Source organism: Odocoileus virginianus, chromosome 28, assembly GCF_023699985.2.
Source record: "Odocoileus virginianus isolate 20LAN1187 ecotype Illinois chromosome 28, Ovbor_1.2, whole genome shotgun sequence".
Lineage (NCBI taxonomy): Eukaryota > Metazoa > Chordata > Mammalia > Artiodactyla > Cervidae > Odocoileus > Odocoileus virginianus.
Window position 1 is genome coordinate 23,878,718 of NC_069701.1, and position 21,406 is coordinate 23,900,123.

The following is a 21,406-nucleotide window of genomic DNA, read 5'->3' on the forward strand; positions in this document are numbered from 1 at the left end:
AACTAATCACTCCCATAACTATGGAAGTACTTCATGAATTTGCAGAATGTCAGAAGCCAAAGGGAAAAAAATACCTGCTCGCGAGGTGTGAGAGGTCGAAAACCGACGAGTGTATCTATCAGTGTTAGGGATTGGGAAACCAAGAGGTTTTTAAAACTTTTCCCTGCCCCAAGTCACCACTTTCACTCCAGTCCCAGTCATTCACAAACGCTTATCGTGTGGCCCAAGTCAGTACAGACAGCCAGAACGCACAACGCACGACCTTTAAGTCGCTTTTTAAGCTACACCACCAAAAGACACACAGCGACGTCAGTAGAAGCGGGAAGCGCAGCGACCGTTACAGTCTGGACCGTTACAGTCTGAACCGTTAGGCAAGCACGCTCCTACGCACGCACGCAAGCTCCGCCCCACGGCCGCCTCGGGCGCAGGCGCGTTAGGAGGGGCTTGTCTTCTGGTGTGAGTGGGGTCGTGGGTACCTGCTGTTGTGTTGTCGTAATCTCCGTGTGAGGAATTTTAGTTGGTCTCGAAGAGTGTGCAAGAGAGGGATATTGGTATGTCGTTTCATTTCCTTCGGCTGGTCTAGGCCTCAGACTGATTTAAAAGCCGAAACTTTGGAGACCAGACCCACCTGGTGGGCAAGGGGGCAAGCTCGAAGCCTTCATGGGAAAGAACTCTCAGGCGAGCACCTGCTGTTCACCAGTGGGCCAGCTAAAACCAGCATCCTGAGGATGATGCTTCGAAATGCTGAACTGAGAGAACAAGGTGGTAATGAAAAGGAAAGGGCATGGTTAAGGTGATTTTAATTTACGCAGGGAATTTATAACTCACAGGTTGGGACACAACCTCACCTGTCAGCTTTTGTCATCACTTGCATCTGAATCCTTTTCAAAATATAAAGAGTAATCCATTTTCTGTATAAAAGCCAGTAGTTTGTTGTTGTTGTTTTAATGTAGTTTAGATCATGCAATAAGTCTGCTTAAAATCCTTCAATGGCTTTCCAATGCACTTAACTAATTTTTACTGTGATCTAAGAAATGGTCATTGGAAGGACTGATGCTGAAGCTGAAACTCCAATACTTCGGCCACCTCATGCGAAGAGTTGACTAATTGAAAAAGACCCTGATGCTGGGAGGGATTGGGGGCAGGAGGAGAAGGGGACGGCAGAGGATGAGATGGCTGGATGGCATCACCGACTCAATGGACATGAGTTTGAGTAAACTCCGGGAGTTGGTGATGGACAGGGAGGCCTGGCGTGCTGCGATTCATGGGTTCACAAAGAGTCGGACATGACTGAGCGACTGAACTGAACTGAAGAAATGGTCAATATGTGGCCTCCTTTCATCCCTCCAACTTCTTCTCAAGACACCAGCTTTTGGACAGCTTTTTCCCATTTCAGAACTTTTTCTGTTGTGTATGTCTGCAAAGTTCTTCCCCAGCCCTTGTCAAAAGTTGATTCCTCATTTTCAGTTTTGAACAAAAATGGCACTTCCTCTAACTTTTTTTGACAAATGTATCAACTACCATCCCCTCCCAACATCTCACCTGTTTCTCTTATGGCACTTTTCACAACTTATTACTAGCCCCAGGCAAGGGCTTCTCAGGTGTGGCAGTGGCTATTGAATCTGTACTACCACTTGGCTTGTTTACTTCCTTCCACATCTTATGGCCCTTGTACACCTCATTTACTAGAGACTGAGTATGAGATAGTGCTGACGTGGATGACCTCCAGATCCAAGCTTTACACCTGCATGCCGAAAGTGTCATTTTCATAGTGATCAAACTCCTGCTGTAGGTGAAGAAAGAGGCTCTTCATACCTGCCCAAGGCACATATTCTGAACATCCCCTTTGCTTCTTCCACTAAATGGCAACTTGTTTTAAGATGGGGCTAAGCCCTGCTTTGTCCACTTCCCAAGGTTATAAAAATGAGATCATATTCCATTAAAAACAATCAGGGCGCCTTGCAGAGTTGGCCTACCCTTACCTAGGGCAGAAAGATATGTGGTGAACATGGAACATACAGTGTGCCCGAAACTAAGGAAGCTTTGAGAGTAAATCTGAAAATTCACGAAATATTTAATGTTAAGCGTTTTGTCATGTTGATATTAGCTAATTTATTGTGTCAACACTAAATAAGGGTAAATATGTTTTTTAAAAGACTGCATCAGAGTCTACAAAAGGGTATAGGAATAACTTCCTATTTCTTTGGGGGGAATAATTAACAGTTCTTAGTGGTAATAGTTGGAGAAGGAAATGGCAACCCACTCCAGTGTTTTTGCCTGGAGAATCCCAGGGATGGGGGAGCCTGGTGGGCTGCCGTCTATGGGATCACAGAGTCGGACATGACTGAAGTGACTTAGCAGTAGCAGCAGTGGTAATAGTTGCATAACTATGTGAATTCATAGAACTATACACTTTAAAAGGGTGAATTTTGTGCTATGTAACATATCTTAAGGCTACTGAAGTCTGTAGGAAAGCAAATCCTATTATAACAGCTAATTGTAAGGCCTATGTAGGCTAGTCTTATCCTTCTACTTTTGAGACCCATTAAAAAACATAGTTGTCTTAACTGTCTCTCAAGTAGGAAAGTTTGGGGAAAAATCCTGGAAGTGATGACCGTAAAGTTGTTCTAGTTAACCTCTGGAAGTATGGTTTTTAGGCCTGAAGAAGGTCATAGTTATAGAAATATTTTGAGGGAGATCTAAAGAAAATTTTTGAATAGATAACCACCAGGACTATTTGGTTTAAAATTAAGTACCACGAGATGGTTGGATGGCATCACTGACTCAGTGGACGAGTTTGAGCAAACTCCCAAGACTTACTGAAGGACAAGGAAGTCTGGTATGCTGCAGACCAGACCATGGTGTCACAGAATCGGACACAGCTTAGCGACTGAAAAACAATTGTTACTGGCCTCCAGAGTGAAGGTTCTTAAAAATCTCCCCTCTGTAGTGGCACAGAACCACTACTTATGTTCAGTCGGCAAATAATGTTTTTTACATCTGTGTATAGGGTGTTACCTATGTGAATTGTAGAGTACCAGTTATGATTAGCACTATAATCAAATTATCATAATATTTGAGGGCTTAGTATATTAAAATGATTACAATGGAAATGGTAACAAAACAGTCTAGCCAATCTAATCACACCCTTAATTCTTAATAAAGTCTGGTCATTAGTAAAGAGCACCCCTTAAAAAATTCATTTCAGTGCAGCCCAAAAACCCAATGGCTCCCATTTATGTAATGAACAAATAACAGCTTTATGACTTTGTATCTTAATTACCAGAGTAGTCACTGTTCAAGCTTTATTTATTTAGTTGGTGTAACACTTAGTTGGCGGCATTATTTATGTAATTTTTCCCTTTTACATTACAAGGCAGTGTACACTATTCTGATTCATACAGTACGTAAGATTCTTTAGAACAGTTATGCACGTGGCATGCAATACTGGATTTATACATTGGATCCCAGGATGTGATTCACTGGAGGGAAAAAGTTGGACTAGGCACCTTGGCTAAAGGAACCAGAGGTTATATAACACAGTAAATACACGTCTGGTTTGAAGGGCAACTGCAGCATCTGCAACATGGGCAGTGGCACCTCTTGAGGAAGCTGAATTATCTGACAAACCAGTTTAGGACACACAAGGTAAGTGCCATCCAGCATCAGGATACAGCTGCAAGGTTTTATGGACCATTCCTATTTCTAACATTAGGAAATTGATTTTTCCCTAGGCTGTCTTAACATTACTGTTTTAATCACAGATCAGATATAAAGGACAGTATGAGTTACAACCTCCAACTAAAATCCTGTGTAGCCTAGACAGTGAAGTGATACATTAGAAGACTTTAAAACTGCAGTTCTTTCTGGATCCCCCAAAGTGTATCTGCACTCTTCTTCAAACAGGCCTCTTCCTCATGAGTCAGAGTCACTTTCACAACGTCTGAGATTCCATTCTGTCCCAAGACGCAAGGAACACTAAGGAAGACATCCTCTTTTATTCCATAGAGACCCTGAGGATGAAATGAAAAATATTTTATGTTTTTTCTATGCATTCTGGCATCTCCCAAGACTTTCTATTCTCTACAATCATGAAGCTTACTTAATACAACTTGGCAAGTAGAATTTCTTCCTAGATTTTCAGTTAGGATGTAATGAAAAGGGTAAAAGAAAGTCATTAAAATAGCAGCAAGACTTCCATTCTAAAAGAAAATCTACATTATTGCTATCATCCCTCATACTTTCCAATTTTTATTGTCTGACACTTCGGTGACTTTGAGTGTGATTTCTATTTTTCTCCAAAGGAGAAAAATTTGTGTCTTTTATAGTCTTCCACTCATCTCAACAAAATTGAATCAAGTTTTTCAGTCAACAGGTTATTATTAAGTATCTATGTGCTAATAACCACAGTACTAACCACATTAATCCTAAAGTTCAACCATGTCTTTTCAAAAAAGAAAGCTGCAGGTGCACTAATTTTATTTCACTCAAATCAATGATTGAGGACTTAATCTAATTGCTTTCTGAAATGAGTTTAAAAAAAAAAAAAAAACAGGAAATAATAGCATTCAAGTACATTTTACTACATGGACCTACCTTAATCATGGTGGAAATCGGATGCACCCGCCTAAGATTCTTCATTATACTTTCGGCCAAGTCGGCCACTGACAGTCCAATGGCCCAGGATGTGTAGCCTTTCAGTTTGATCACCTCATAAGCACTGTAGGATAGCGAAGGACAGGAAAAGGTAGGGTAGGAGGAACGAAGAAAAAGCTTTCACTGAACATATGCTTTATGAGAAATCACTGATATAATAAGTAATACTATATAAATACTAGAGTTGCATTATATACCTAAGTGTAACCTGTGCACATGTATGCCAGGATATTATGTATGGGGATGTTCAAGAACCTGGCAACAACACCAGTGTCCTTCAACAGGAGGATGGATAAATTATACACAGTTGTCAAAACAAACAACTATGGCTCAGGCAACAAAACAGATGATTCTTATAAATGCAATACTAGATTTAAAAAAGCTGATCCGAGATTACATATTGCATGCTTGATTTGGGATTATCTCGAGTGTGTATGTGGGGGTGGGGGGTTAGGGGTAAGTGGGAAGAGCACAGAATCCACTCATTTCCAAGCACCAGCAGACTAATAATTCCAACTCAACAAACACTACAGCAACCGTCAACATTTCTTGGGTTGGATGATGGGTTCACAGGTTTTAACAAATAGAAATCAGAGGGCCTTGCTTAGACTAATCATGATTCATTCTTCAATTCCAAAGACCTGAGGTCTACACATGGCTACCTTATTTAAAGTAAATAATGCCAGTAAGTTGCAAGTTTCCCTATTTGAACAATTTCTAACAGTTAATTATTTTGTGTACCATGATGAATTTGTATCTTGCTTAAAACTTTATAATCATCTGTGTTAACAAGCAGCTAGTTGTGTTTCTATTCATAGATTATTATAAGAACTTAGATTAAAAAATTCTTATTCCTAATTAAATCAATGATACATGCTTTTGAAGTAAAGACTGAATCTCAAATCAAGTAGACTTGTTTTATATCTGAGTTTACAAACACAGGAAGAGTTATTATACTATAAATTGAGAATTATGGCAAATAAAAGTAGACTGTAACATTAATACATGCCTGCAATATCTAATACCTTTACCTGTTTTATAGTACGAGTTTTAACAAGCTTTAGAAAAAACAAGTTTTCTGACAGTTACCAAATGCAAAGGTTATTAAACTTTTAATCTTTTTTCTTTCTGGCCACGTGCAAGGCTTGCCAGATCTCAGTTCCTCAACCAGGGATGAACTCACAAGCTCGGCAGTGAAAGCTCAAGTCTGAACCACTGGACAACCAGGGAATTGCCAAAACTTTAAATTTCTTAAATAAAAATAATAAATTTTAACCTTCTGTGTTACAAACTATGAGAGCTATTACCTGTCAACCACCTGTTTGTGAACCGCTTTCCACTGTTCCTTATCTGCATCAGTGCCTAATTCAGGGTGTAAATTCTTCAGGGAGACACCAGCAACATTCATTCCACTCCATACAGGCACTAAAAATACAGGTACAGAATATATTTACTCCCAAGCACTACCTAGCTGACCAGTAATTCTGACCCATTCTCCAGAAATTGTGTTTTCTTATCTGAGGAAGATTATCCCCTTTTGGTAGGTGGTCAAGACTACCAATACTCTTAGATTTTCACTGATTAAATTATGTAAAGCTAAGAATTTTCATTGTATGCTAATCTGCTTTATTCTAATGTGAAATATAGAGATGGGATATTATGAGATCATAAGAGGAATTTTCTTGCCATAAGGAACGGAGAACTCTGCACAAATTATAACATCTTTCAACGGTGATAATAGATTTTTCTCATATACTCCATTTGGATTAGCTGTCCTTTTCAGGGACAAGCAGCTTGCCCATAAACAGCTGTGATATTAAGAACTATCATCTTATTTAATATGTTCATTATAATAAATTCCATTCTTCATCCCTTATACCAAAATATGTCACACAAAAATGACTAAAATCTTAACAATTCTAGCATATAATTATACCAAGAGATAAGATTTCTGGAAACCATCTACCCTAATAAATGGATATCTGATTTAGGCTCTGATTCAGTAACTATATTCCTGTCAATTTTTTTACACAATCTTTGCAAACAATAAAGAAGTCATACTTACCACTAGAGTCGCCATGCTCCCCAAGGATCCACCCATGGCAGCTTAATGGGTGAACTCCCAGCCTCTCCCCCATGAGATAACGGAACCGAGCTGAATCCAGATTGCAACCACTTCCAATAACACGATTTTTGGGAAAGCCGCTTATCTTCCAAGCCACATAGGTCAAAATATCGACTGTGGAGAAAATATTTAGGCAGAGGTATTATGTGAATTGGGCTTCCCTGGTGACTCAAAAAGTAAAGAATCTGCCGGCAATGCAGAAGACCTGGGTTCGATCCCTGGCTCGGGAAGATCCCCTGGAAAACAGAACGGCTACCCGCTCCAGTATTTTTGCCTGCAGAATTCCATGGACAGAGGAATCTGGCAGGCCCCAGTCCATGGAGCCGCAAAGAGTTGGTCATGACTGAGAGACTAACATTTTCACTATGTGAATCATGAGCTAATGACTGACTTCAAGATTCATGGCTCTGTATAGATCTTGCTATTTATCATGACCAATCAATATTTCTGTTAATATTTTTAAGCCTCTATATTGTGTATAACAAATACATTAAGTTTTCAAGAAGTGTAGTTTAATGAAAATAAGTTGTGCATCAATAACACATTATTCATAATTATTCCTTAGCCAAGATCTTAGCCAAGTTACAAATTTTAAAGTGCCAACTATGTTAAAGCCATTGTTTCCCCTTGATGTTTTAAATTTAACTATTTTACAAAAACACAAATTTACTCTCAGGAGGAAAATGAGAAATATGAGACATATATATAGATTATGATACATACTATCAGTTTTACTCTAGCTCATCTATTTTTATGCCATTAAAAGTCTCACCTGGATTGGAAACAACAAGCAACTTGCAATTTGGGCTGTATTTTACAATATTAGGAATGATGAATTTAAAGATGTTCACGTTACGCTGGACCAAATTAAGACGGCTCTCTCCCTCTTGCTGACGTGCCCCAGCTGTGATAATAACCAGCTTGGAGTGTGCTGTCACATTATAGTCTAGACAAGAGAGAAACAATAACTAGATTAAGGCTTTTAAGAAAACTCCAGCAAAAATCTGTTCCATTAACCTTTTAAACAGACAGTTCTATCAGTGCTTTGTGTATGTGGCATACACATATATGCTCAGACTCCTTTACTTTTGGGGTTTTATCACTGTGGCCACTTACATGGAGGAAGACTACATCAATACCTTCCTTGTATTATGTAGTTATATTGTGGCTTTATATAACTATGACTGGGGGGAGCTGAAAGGAATAAAATTTATTTCACACTCATATCAAATGAGACACCCCCCCCAATTTTTTGCCACTTGAGCTTAATGTTCACACTTTTCCATACTCCTATTTCTACTTAATTGTGGTCATATCAGCTCAGGGATGGTTGTTTTTTTTTTTTTAAAGCAGAGGCAACTTCACACTTATCAAGCATGTCTTGCTTCTATATATCCTATGGCACAGGATGGTTACTCCTGGGTTGAAGACAATGAAAAGAGTAATCTATCAGATCAATGGTCAATGGTTTCCAAGTGTCAAAACTGTTACTTAGGCCCATGTCTGTTTCCTGGCTGATGCTTGTAAAGTGTGACAGGGTCAAGCCAAGAATATCTGTTCAACAGGCTCATTTACCCTAGTCTCAACCTTGTGTTAGTCTATGAAAGGAAGTAATGGAAGTAAGTGCATTTAAATATTTGAAGCAATGTGGTAAACTATGAACCTAAGAAGTTTTGCTAGTTATAATTCAGATGTTTTCCACATCATGGACAAACTGGATTTTCATTTAAAAACACTTTTGGAAATTCAAACATTGATATCTATAAATATCAATGCAAAATTGTTTAAAAGGCTTTTATCCTGTATAAAGAGGAAATCTTTGAAGAACTGATAGGTTTAATTCTTTATCAGGCTTGAAAATCCTAACACAGAATGTAATATAAATTTGCCAAAATTAACCTTTGCCAGAGACAATTTTTGGTGTTCTAAGGAAAAGGCTGCCATGTTGGAGATCCATCATCTCTCCCTTGAGTTTATCTTCCATGACATCAACAAGAGCAATTTCATCTGCCAAGTCCTGAAAGACATAAAATTTTAGTTCAATGGAAAATAATCATTTCCAAATTTTTAGACAACCATGCAAAATTTCCATATTTCTAGTATAGGAGAATTCTGCTACTTTATTATTAGTACATACCTCAAAGTAGAGGTAGGCTCCCATTAAAAGCTGACTCATAGATGACATATACATAGGAAAAAGAACTGACCCCCTCTCTCATCGGAGCAACCCTTGGCAGGAGCTCCACCACCACTGCACAGAAGCAGAACACTGAATTTGCAGTGAGTACCACCCAGTTATGTAAAACTGCTCTATTTAGTCTCTCAAATTCAGTTTTACACGTTGATTTTAGGTTGTTAGTCATTAAATAGATGATACAGACTAGTATTAAGGCCTAAAAAGTGGTATTCTAGATCATTCCCTGGTTACATGTTTTCCATATGTTAACCAACATAAAGTTTTACTTATCGACAGATTTGTGCATTACAAAACGTTGGTGAAAAATATCCTTTCAGGTGAACCTACAGAAGTTCATAGGTGCATCTCAGACAAGGAGCACCAATAACAGCTTTAATACAAATGGAATGTGGACCATCATAACCAAAGAGATTATAAAAGCTGAGGTGCAGATCTATCCCTAATCAGCTACAGTGTAATAAGTGGTCTGCCAGTTACTTTTAGCCACACCTCAGTTAGGGGGCATCACAGAAAACGACCACAGGTGGTTCTCTGGTTTGGGAAAAATAAATGGTATCAATGTCTGATCCAGTGGGGAAGGAATAAAGACTTTGAATAACAAGTGGTCTCTTTTAAGAACACACAGAGCAACCTGCGTGGTTACAAGACCTTTGCAGAGCTCATTTCCGCCTTTAGTCCCTTCTCATTTCAGTCCTTTTTGTTCGGAATCCAGAATTCATCACTTCACTCTCTTACTAGTAACTCCAAATCTGAACTTTAAGCTCTTTCAATTTCTTTTTAATATAAACCAGGCTTGAATGCTATAAAGTGTTTTTTATTCATTCACAAATTTTTTTCTAATTAAATGTTAGTTCCATAATTGATACCAAAACTGCTATCCAAGGAGCGGGGCAGAGGGGATTACTACCATGGGCAAAAGACTTCCCACATTCAGTTTAATTTTACCATGTATATGTGTCGATTTCAATTCAAAAATTACTTGTAAATAATTTTAGCTTGCTTAAAGGCATAGACTCTACTTTTCCATTTGTAGGCAACTAACGAGGTTAATAAAGCACAGTGAATTTAAGGAACTGGGTCTCCAACCTAGAAACCTTTAATTTTTGTAGTTTAGACACCCTTTTGGAATAGCATCAGGTTTTAAAAGTTTGTTTCACATAAAGTTCTTTCAATGAGTGCATGAGCATATATATTTGTATATACGATGTGATAATGCAATTCTTGGAGAGCAAACAGTAGATGGATGGAGTCAAGGTATCCTTAAGAGACTTGCAAAGTGAAAGGCTCTCACTTACCTTCATTAAGATACTGATGGCACAGGCCATGCCAACAGCACCAACCCCAACAACTGTAATCTTATTCTGGGGGACATGTTCTTCCTTAAGAAGATTCTGAATCAGTTGATCCTTAAGAGTTGCCATCTTGGACTTAGAACCTAAAGGAATCTATAAGGGAAAAAACATGCACTGTCACTTGCATCCTTCCGAAAACTGTTCTGAAAAAGTTTCTTTCGCTTTCTTTTGGGATACCTGCCCCTAAAAATCACAAGAAATGACTAAAAGGGGGGAGAAGGGAAGAAACCTACCGACAAAGAAACGAAAGGCCTAATGCCGGGCTCTGGTCTGACTAGGGTCTTGGTGTAAAGTTCCTCACCTTGGCGTGGAAAAATAATATTGAAGTTTGGGTATAAGTATAGCCTCCTGAAGGCTCACTCATCTTGACTTATTAACTCCAAGCGGAGCTAGCCTTTCTACAAACAAGATCACTATGAGCCGCCGGCCCAACACTTCTGCAGGCACCAGGCCTCCTGCCGAGCCCTTTAGGACCACGAGTACTCTACTCCAAGCCCCGCAAGGACCACAGGTACGTGCGTAAAGCGGCTCTAACGTCCTCACAGCACTAGCCAGAACTCGTGGGAGCTCTGCTCATGCGCAGCTCTAGCTTTCGCCTCCCTGTCCCCAACCCCCGCCCTCGAAGAAGCAGTGGCCATCCAGTGGCCAGTGTGCAGGGGCCCCGCCCAGACCCGGAAGATTAGCGGCCGCCCCTCCCCAGCCCAGGCCCCGCGCCTCATCTTGTGCGCAAGCGCACTTCACAGCCCTGGGGGGAGGCAGAAGTCATGCGCCTAGGCAACGCAGGCTACAGAGAGGTGAGCGCTAGCCCCGACAGCCCAGCGCTGGCTAGCGGAGCTCCGCGCGTAAGCGGACCTGATGAGGAGGAAGTCTACTGCTCTGTGGGTCTGAACGAGCTAGGAATCAAGACTTTTTCAGACTGAACTCGTGCTCTGAAGCACACTTGTTCATGAAGCCCGGCTGGCTGCCTCCCCGGCCTGGCGCGCTGCCAGAACCAGAGTTTAAATCTTGATACCAGGCACCAGGAACTGTTAGCCAACTCACAGGGACGCACCTCGCGTGGCTTCCGCCGTGATCTTTGTTGCAAAGGCGCGAGGCCTGGTATGAGGAAATTTTGTTACTGCAGGGATAGCTGCAGAGACCTGAAGCCTGGACTCCTAAAGTTCATCAATAAAGTTCCTCTTGGTGGAAGCCTCGATTTCCAGAGCCGGGGAGGTGGGGGGAGGGGGGCGGTGGAGAGTGGGGGGTAGGGTGGGGTAGGGGCGGTTCTGCGTTCACTGGAGAGATTTTCATAGACTGCATCCCGAAAGCACTACGTCTAATCTTGACACTGCTCCAAAGGGCAAAAATATCTGAGAGGACTTGCAGGCAGGCAGCCCAGAGTCACCAAGCTGGAATCGAGTCTCTCTCCTGACAAATCACTGCTATTTCTAGACAGCCCTGAAAGGTTTCTGCAGCCTGGCAGGGGGAAGGGAGTGCTTTCTGCAGACATCTCCTGGTTTCACCAAAACCGGAGCTCTGGGCTCCAGCGCTCCCTTCAGTGTGGGGATACGGGTGGGAGTGGAGCCCTGGAGAAAGAGGGTCTGTCTACCTTCCCCCAACGCTGCCAGGCACTCACTGTGACCTTAGAGATGCCCTAATCGGCCTTAGGTTCCCCGTTTGTTAAAAGGAGATGAAGGTACCAGATGATCCTCCTCTGATTCTACTGAGAGGCGGAAGAGCTGGTACCCTTTCTCCTTCGTATTTGCATGCATCACGTCTAGTTCAGCGACTGATACAGCGGCAGCTGCTTAACAAAAGTAACTTGCGCCAAGAGCTCCCTCTCCTCTGCAGGCAGCGGCTGCCCCAAGGAGCCCACCTCCCGAGAGTGCCAGGATTAAAATGCGATCCGAGCGCACCCCGCGGCTTTCCGGCTTCCGGGAACCCGCCCCAGACTGCTGAGGCTTTTTCGGTTCCGTGGACTCCGGCAACCTGACTTCGAGCTCCGTGCGGCTTGCTCATTTCAAGCCCGGAGGTGTACTCCACCCGCCTCCCCAACCAGTCGTCTCCCATTCCGTCTGCATCTACCCGGACCATCGACCCCAGGTTGGGTGCGCGACCACCTCCTTGGTTCCAGTCCGGCCAGAGGCCACTGTGCCCACTTAGAGCAGCAGCAGGGTTGGGCCGGCCCCCGAGACCATTTGGTAGTGTGGGGCCACCGCCCAGGTCTCAGGACTATGCCCTTTGGAAGCAGCGCCTACACCTGCCAAGAGCGGGGACCCCCCCACCCCCATGGGCAACGCCTGGGCCAGTGAAGCCTAAAGCGATCGCCCTTGCCTTCGGGCGCAGAGCGCGCCCGGCCGGACCGTACCGGGAGTGACCGTCGAACGGGCGGGCGTCGGAGGAGCGCGGCGTGGGATCCGGACTTGGCGGCAGCGGCTCCGGTACTCAGTGGGGCGCGGGAGGGGCCTTAAATGGAACCGCGAGGCTGACGTCAAGGGGGAGCCGGGCGGACGTGCAAGAACCCACGTGTGCGCTGGGCTGGGGGCGGGCTCCCAGCCGGGCGGGGCGGTGAAGATGCCCCGGCGGCGCGCGCAGGCGGAGGACCCGCAGGCGTTCCGACCCACGTGCGCCGAGACTTCAGAAAGAGTGCGCAGAGGCATGTTACTTCTGGCACAAAACACAGAGCCTTAAGCCGGGGTCAAGCCGACCCTCCATTTCCTCTTTCATAAAATGTGGAAGTTACTTTCAAGGAAGGCTCAACTGAATTTTTGCCGTTGTTGCCCACTGCCCAATTTCTAGCACGTAACCGACACACGACAGAGTATTTGTTGAAAAAAAGAAAATTCTTAGCACAGTGTCAGTCTACTTAACCCAAGTCGAGTGATTTCCAAAACATGACCCTGCCCGTCCCCCTACGGCTAAAAGTTGCAAGTCTCACACAGCTCAAAGTAAAACTTCAGCCTCTTGATTGCATTCCCTGCTGCCCTACCGGTCAAGTACCTGGGTCCCAGCCACGCCCCAGAACAGCCTAGGTTTTATGTTTTTAACATATGTTATTTTTACCTCCAGGCCTTGGTTCACGTTGGTTCCTGGCCGGGCTTCCTCTGCTGTCTCTTTCAACTGTACCCATCTTCTCCCCCTCTCCCCTCCCCCCAACCTCACACACCCACAGATTTGGTATCCCCCTCCTGTCTGCTTGCACCTCACCAGTCTGTACATCCTGCCAACCGCCTTGCAGTAGAAGTGCGTGTGTGTGACTCAGCTGCCCTACCTGCCCATGAAGGTTTTAAGGGTATAGGTGAATCCACTTCCTCCATGCACCTGGGGCACCGATTAATAGCCGCCAGCTGTGAAAAATATCCCTACTGGTGAGTTCCTTGGTTTTGAAGGGAAAACTCTAACCTCAGCTCCAGAAGAAAACAGGGAAGCTTTCTAGCACATCCTAACAGTTTTCCCGGGCTTCCTAGGGGGCTTAGTGGTAAAGAACCCACCTACCAGTGCAGGAGACCAAGTTTGATCCCTGGGTCAGGAAGATTCCCCAGAGAAGGGAATGGCAACCCACTCCAGTATTCTTGCCTGGGAAATCCCATGGACAGAGGAGCCTGGCCAGCTACAATCCAAGGGGTTGCAAGAATCAGAGATGACTTAACAACTAAACAACAAAAAACAGTTTTCCCATCACTCCAGGACACTCAGAAATCTAGGCTGTCTCCCCAAACACACCGCTGGAGGGACTGAGGGCCAGCCACAGGTTCTCCAGGGTTCATCAGGGCAGGGCGCGAATTGCAACAGTGTCTGTGGTTCCTCAGACTTTGCAACAATGGCCCCTGCCTTTCTATCAGCCGCAACCAAGCGGTCAGTAAGAGCAGGGCAGAGCCCAGAGAGCAGAGGTTAGGCTGGGGAGACAGGTAGGAACCTTCAACAACTGGGCTTTGTGACCATCTCTGAAGATAATCTAGGCAGAGAGTTTGCAGTCCTCTAAATTAAGGCACCTAACAACAGCTCATTCCAAGCACAGCTTCCCTCTGTTTATGTAGAACTTGAGCTTCTATTTAACTCTACAAATATGAAAGAAGTACTGTTTACTCAGCACCTCTTGTGTGTCAGATAGCAAGCTAGACAGTCCCCATCCTCATCTTCACTTTAATTCTTTGGAGTAGGCATAATTATCCCCATTTTTTAAAGAGAAAACTGAGGCACAAAGAGATAACTGGTTTTGCCAAAGTTCTACAGCTAATAATTGATTTCAGCTGGTACTTTAATCCAGGCTGAGGACTCCAAACTGTGAGTTTTTCCTCTATAGGATGTTGTCCACCTCCTACCCCTCACCCCCCGCCAATTCCACAAAGGCCAAGAAATAGGGCGCCCAAGCCAGTCCCAGGTTCAGAAAGTTCAGTTTCCAATGAGAGGCAGTGGGTGTCAGTGGGTATCTCTGCCCATCTGCTTGAGCCGAGACATGGGTCTCTGATCCTCATGGGACTTACACTGCTGACACTCCTGCTTCTCAGGCCTTTGGCTGGGACTGGAATGCATACCACCTGCTTTCCTGGATCTCCAGCTTGCAGACAGCAGATCGTGGAACTTCTCAGCCTCCATAATCGCATGAGCCAATTCTTTATAATACATCTCATTTTATATATAAATATTCGTTCTCTGGAGAACCCTGACTAATACAGAATCCTGACTAATGCAATCCAAACACAAGAACTTCTGTACTATAAAGTCAAAGCTGAGGGTGGGGCAGGAAACTGTTTCAGAAGGCAGAACAGATTTTTCACCCTGACGAAGTGGTTTTTTTTGGGGGGGCGGGGGCAGTTTTTTTAAAAGGGGAAATCTCACAAAGAGGTGATTTGATCAGGGGACAGGCTGGCTGTTCAGCGGAGAATGGGTGCTGTTCCGCATCCAACCTAAGAGTTTCCTAAAGTGACCCTGGCCAGAGAATGGTGTCTACCCAAAACACACGTCATTCCTTCATCCAGTAAGTATATATTATCTTCCTCTTCAAGAGCATTCAGTAGCCCCTCAGTCAATGGCCTCCAAAATAAAATCCAAATTCCTTGAAAAGGCTCAGTAGACTTTTTATGATCCAAAGCCCATATCCCTTCTCTGGCCTTATCTCCTATTTTCCTGCATACCATTCCCAAGGGTACTTACCACATTCCCCAAATATGCCACTCACTTCCACCAAGGCAGTTCCTTCAACCCGCATGATCCCCCTTGCCACCATCCCTGCCCACCCAAACCCCATATCTCCGTAGGTCAAGTGCTGTTCCTTTGGCTTTATATTGAATTAGTTCTTATTGCTGTGCATCTCTTTCTCTGATTAGATCGTAAGCAGAAACTTTCTCATTCATCTATCTCCATATCACCAACATTTAGTTTAATAAATATATTTCAAATTACATGCCTGCTATGTAAAGAGTATCATTATAGGTGCTGGGGATACAAAAATGAATAAGACAAATTTCTAAGGCTTCTCCACAAATTTAATGGAGAAAACCAGCAGTATCCCCCTCAATAGATAAAATGTAGCACTGATACAGAAGAGGTAGAAAGTACTGCTCTAGCATTCAGATGAGAGAGAGGTCCTTTGCCCAGGGATCCCTGCGAGGGCTTCCTGGAAAAGGTAGGATCTGAACTCAGCCTTAAAAAGAGAGAGAGAAAGAGAGGGAGATTTGAACCGATACTCAGCTGTTGAGAAAGCGGAAAACGAAATGCTTGGAGTCAGGAAATTCAAGGTATATCTGGTGAATCTTTAGCTTTAAATGTCAGGCTAAGAGATTTGGCAGTTTGCTTTTTTGGGTTTTGGTGGTCACTGGAAGTCACCGAAGTTTGGGGGGAATGGGAGAGAAGGGGTGAAAGCAAGATGGTTGAGAGGTGATGGTTGAGGGTTCTGAATAAGGATATTGGTGCATATATACAACAGAAAGTATAGGACATACACAGCTCCAACCAACTCTGGACGGAACAGTCACTTCTCTGATACACTGTGCATGCCCCCACAGTCCCTCTGAAGCTCACTGACAGCCTGGCTTTTTTTTTTCCCCACCTTTTCCATGGCTACAAAGCTGATGACTGGAGTTGCAGGGTCCGAGATGCAGATGGCTTTATTGGTCTCCATCTCGGACAGGCCAGGGCCTGCTGTGTATGTGCCCAAGTGGAAGCTCCTCTCTCTGGGAATACAGCAGGTGCCTCCCTGCTCATGAAGTGGGAGACCACTTCATGTCACCCTCCCAGCCCTATCTACTTCTCTCATGATGGGAGTGGAAGATGAAGCCTCTGCCCTTACTCCTCAAGTTCTCCTGGGTGCCATCTCTTCTGGAACCCTGATGGCTCCCTACCCCCAACTCCTTCTCCCCTCCTTCAAGCTGGGCTCACCCTGAGGTGCTGGATGCTGCCTCTGTTTCCCTTTTTGAATTAGACTGTCATTCCCTCCAGAGTTCATTCCTTACTTGACCCCCTAACAGAATCCCCTCAGAAACCCCTGATTCTCTTTGCTGTATACAAAACGCCTGTGTCTCCCCAAAATCCATATGTTGAAACCTAATTCCGAAGATACTAGCATTTAGAAGTGGGGCTGTTAGGAGGTGATTAGGTCATGAAGGTAGAGACTTCATGAATGGAGTTAGTGCCCTTATAAAGGAGACGCTAGAGAGGTTCCCTGTCCCTTCTGCCATGTGAAGACACAGTGAAAAGATTGCCATCTATGAATTTGAAAGCAGACTCGCTTGCCAGTACCTTGCTCTTGAACTTCCAAGCCTCCAGAACTGTGAGAAATGTTTTTTGTTTATAAGCCATTTAGTCTATGGTCTTTTGTTATAGCAGCCTGAACCAGCTAAAGCATTACCCTTCTCGCCACTTTCTACCCCAGGAAAGAGATTAGACCTGTGTCCTTTTATCTTCATTCTCCCCTGGCAGGGAGTTAGTTGTTCAACCCCATGGACTGTAGCACACCAGGTTCCTCTGTCCTCTACCATCTCCTAGAGTTTGCTCAGATTTGTGTCAGTTGAGTTGATGGTGCTATTTAACCTTTGCACCCTCTTGCCTGGTGAACCCCATGGACAGTAGGAAGAGGCAGGGAATTAGGCCTCAAGTCTTCCATCCCATTGATGGATTCCAAGGCAAAGACTGTCACCAGAATGTAAGTGGCTTCCAACCTGAGACCTTCAGTAATCGGTGCCGCAGAGGGAGTCCCAGGACCTCTCCAAGCCAAACAATCTTCATTGTGACGGAACGTGCCCCTTATCTAATCACAGCAGGGAGAACTGTGGGAACCTTTGATAGCCTTTCCCTCTGACAGGTTGGGTGGCAAGGACCGTGACAATCATGGCTTAGCAAAGATGAGTGAGTGGCCTGGTAGAAAGGCAACACTGACCTGGGGTTCTCACTCCAGCTTTTCATGAAGATATCGTGGCAATCAGATTCCCTCTGTAGTCCCAGCATCCCTCACTGTAAACAGAAGAGGGTCTGTCTCTTTCAGGTCAAACATCCAGGGAGGCTCAGAGCTAGAGAGTTGAGCCTCCACACACACCTTCATTTTTACAGTTTTGCTCAGGACTCAGTGACAAGGCCACCTCCTATTTTGGAAAGTGATTGGGGCTGCTCTGGGACTAGAGGCAGATATTCAAGGCTCCTGGCTCCACTTGGGGCAATAGGAAATCCTTGCCTGGCACTCTCTCCTCCCCATGATAGTTCCAGAATGGGCTCCAACATTCCTAAGGTTCTGGTGGCTACTGGATTTGTTAATAAAAACAGTCTCACAGGGCTTTGAAAGTGAATCACAGATAACAGGAGCCCATCTCTCTTTGATTCCTGGGTAGATGTTTCAAACCTTTAAACCTTACCAAATGGAGAATTACATTCCAAAGCCTACCTCAAAGAAGAAGAACAATTTCCTCTAAAATTCCAAGAGGATCAAGCCAATTGTAAATAGGAATACAGCCAGGGAAGTTTATTGGTAATTTCCCTGGGGCAGGGTGTGGGAAATGAACAGAGGGCTTCTTGACTGTGCAGCTGCTGACTGCAGGGCACCCTCACTGAAATTTTGGCTCTAGGATTTTGTTTAGGCGCTCATCTAGCTACACCTCACAAAGCAGGGTCTGCTGGAGAAGGAGCCCCTCTGCCCTGTCACTTGAGCCCGCTCAGAGGACCCTGAGCTGAAAAGGTAGACCCACCTCATTTTTCAAGGGTACAAGAAGGGAGCCTGAGATTGTGTTCAAGGCTTCCCTGGTGGCTCAGATGGTGAAGAATCCACCTGCAAGGCAGGAGACCCAGGTTTGATCCCTAGGTCAGGAAGATTCCCCTGGAGAAGGAAATGGCTACCCACCCCAATGTTCTTGCCTGGAGAATCCCATGGACAGAGGAGCCTGGCGGGCTACAATCCGTGGGGTCGCAGAGTCGGACATAATGAGTGACTAACACACATACTTTTGTTAGGAAGAACAGAAGAGAGCTCCTTTGAAACCCAGGAGGGACCAGAGGCCACAGTGGGTCCAGATGTGGAGAAGGCCTCCCTGCAGCTGGATAAACTTGTTGGGTCCTCCTTTTATGTGTAGCTTGTGGGAAGGGGGCAGGCTTTCATGTCCATTCTCTCAAGGTTTTCACCTCAACCAAGACAGGAGAGCAGAACAAGAATTTTTACCTCTGTGTAAAAAGGTGACATTGCCCAACCTCAAAAGTGTAACCGCTTCAGGCCTCAGAGATGGAAGGCAGGCAGGTGGATCTCAAACTCCTGCCCTAGTCTTCCTTCTCCTCCACTACTCTGTGCCTCAGTCTTTCCTGGGGTGGCTTACAGACTGGAGAGCAGTTGACCCTTTGCTCCCTGAATATCAAAGGGTGACTCTGATAAATCCTCTGCAAGGTACCCCATCCAGGGCTGCCGGAAGGTCCATATGGCTCACCTGTCCCCAGAGCTGCTTCAGGGCCCTTTCTAATAAAGTCTCCCTCTTCCTGGGGCTCCATTAGCCCTGCACAGTCCACGTGTGTGCAGGGTTAAGCCGTGCCCTTTGCACAAACACACTTGCAGCGTCAGGCATCTTAAAGGACATGTTAACTGAGCTCATCTACCAATTTTAGCCACAGAAGGGATGAAAGCTTAGGAGAGGCCCTCGCAGTCTCGGCCCTCCTTAAACCCCTGAATCAGAGGGAGGTCAGCCCCTCACACGCACACACTCTTTGCTTACACTCTCAATAGGATCGACCTATAGGAAAGCCATCATTGCCTGTTGGGGAAGTAGGGCTGGGAGAAGGGGAGGGCAGTGTCATGCTCTTGACACTGCCTTCGTGTTTCAGGGTGTTGACTAAGAAACAGGAACCTCTCAACCAGTCTATCGCTCTCTCCTCTGCACCAGACACCACAGGCTCTTTCCCAGCACTGTGGGTGTGGCTCCACTCCCAGCTCGACTTCTGGGGTTTTTCCACTGTACTAGAGCCTCTTCCAACAGCCCTGGCTTGGGATTGGCAGCTTGATAGAGAGACCTCACTCTGCAGGAGGCCACACCCCAGCCATTAAAGTCAGAGGACTGGCAGGAGGCCATCTGAGTGAGGAACGGTTCTCGCAGAGCTCCCAGACTCAGCCTCCTCTGCAGCTCGCTCAGCTGCAGGCTCATGATGTCACAGACCCTTCCCCTCAGCTGAGCTAGTTCTCAAGCAACCAAATTTCTCCTCCTCATTTCCTAAGGGAGGCTGCCTGTCAGCCACAGATGGGCACAGGCTGTGCCAAGATCTCCATGGCAACCAGGGGCCATTGTTTCCTGCCTTGGGCAATAATCCAGAGCCAACACCCTTGGAGGGCTCCCTTGCAGACCCTAGTGGGGCTGACTGTTGCTGCGGGCCCATCACACCCTGCTGTCATTCCTGGAATTTAGGAACAGCCTAGGGAGGAAGCCCAGCTGAGTTTCCCTGGAAGACTTCAGACCCACTGGGAGTTCTCTGAGAAAAGTCCTGGAATGGGGCAGGCTGGGAAGGCTCTTCACTGGAGTCTGTGCTCTCTCTCCCACATGAAATTGATTTCTCAGGGCAGACTGTGGGGCTTCTGGTGGTAAACCTTCTTTAGGGTAATGGGTGAAAGTTGACAGTTTCACAGCATGCTAGTTGGCTTTAGACTTTGCTCTCCCTGGCAGAGGGGGTGGGGGTGGGCAGGAGACAGTTTGCAATGGATTAGGCAATAATCCCAGATCCTTGCTACCCCCACCCGATAAATGACCTCCGAGGCATTTGAGGACCTGGCAGGATCTTAACCAGGTGGGTGTTTATCCATGTGGAGTCAAAGACTCCAGAGTGAAAGGGATGGTGGGGTGGGCACCCTGGGAGCAGAGATGGAGCTGAAACTCACCGCCACAATGTCAAGAACTGGGGAGGCCTCTTCCTAGAGATTCCATCTCCAGGAGAAAACCAAATCAGAATGCAAAGTAGAACTACGCCTAGTTCGACCTGCTTCTCTCTGCCCTCTGCAAATCTCCGGGAGGGAACCTGAAATCCAGTTGTGTGGATACTGTATAGGCATGGTTCATAGCCTTCTCTGCTCCCTGGGGGGTTCCTTCTCCTCATCAACTTCTTTTCCCAGTCTTGGGGGAGGGGAGTTTGGTTTTTGCTCATCTTGTTCGCTGGGCGTTTATAATGCAGAATCAATACCCAGTTGGGGAAGTTTCTGTGGTTGGACTGGCAATGGAGAGAAGGATTTGGGTCTACAGGATATTAGTCTCTATAATAAAGAAAAAAATAGAAAATATCTCAAGGAAATTTTGGAGGCAGTGGAGGCGGGAGATTGGAAGAGAGTTGCCCTAACTTCTGCTGACTGATGGGAGGAGATTTGACAGGACAGAGAATTCATGATCAGTGCTGCCGTGGACATCACTATCATCTCCCCTCTCACTTTGCCAAAGGGCAAGTCTCAGGTTTGAGCTATTTTGAAATTACTTGTGATTGCTGAAGGGTGCTTCCTAGTCAGTGCTAGGACACCAAACCTCGTGGATCCAGACTTTGTGAAGATTGTAATAATAATCACTCTCATGTTTATGGAATACGTCCCTGGTGGCTCAGAGGTTAGAGCATCTGCCTCCAATGCGGGAGACCTGGGTTCGATCCCTGGGTTGGGAA

General features: G+C 45.1%; 2 protein-coding genes and 1 non-coding gene across 4 annotated transcripts in view; 1 reads left to right on the forward strand and 2 right to left on the reverse strand.

Annotated features, from left to right (window-relative positions):
• LOC110146773 (L-lactate dehydrogenase C chain) overlaps positions 1-369 on the reverse strand; it is a 31,670-nt gene extending 31,301 nt beyond the window's left edge. The window contains exon 1 of the mRNA XM_070457312.1: positions 75-369. The gene's annotated coding sequence lies outside the window, so the exon portion shown is untranslated. The remainder of the gene's footprint in view (positions 1-74) is intronic.
• Positions 370-3,267: 2,898 nt separating this feature from the next.
• LOC110146750 (L-lactate dehydrogenase A chain) lies at positions 3,268-12,787 on the reverse strand. 2 transcript variants are annotated; one of them, XM_020907719.2, is made up of 8 exons: positions 12,678-12,787; positions 10,274-10,423; positions 8,681-8,798; positions 7,554-7,727; positions 6,722-6,895; positions 5,964-6,081; positions 4,597-4,720; positions 3,268-4,013 (listed from the first exon to the last, which is right to left on the reverse strand). In XM_020907719.2, the coding sequence occupies exons 2-8, from the start codon at positions 10,397-10,399 to the stop codon at positions 3,849-3,851; spliced, it is 999 nt and encodes a 332-aa protein (XP_020763378.2). In that variant the 5' UTR covers positions 10,400-10,423; positions 12,678-12,787; the 3' UTR covers positions 3,268-3,848. The 2 variants fall into 2 exon arrangements, with proteins under 2 accessions (XP_020763378.2, XP_020763377.2); XM_020907718.2 differs by lacking the exon at positions 12,678-12,787 and adding an exon at positions 10,632-10,881.
• Positions 12,788-21,334: 8,547 nt separating this feature from the next.
• TRNAW-CCA (transfer RNA tryptophan (anticodon CCA)) lies at positions 21,335-21,406 on the forward strand. The gene has a single exon. It is a non-coding gene; the product is annotated as a tRNA-Trp (tRNA).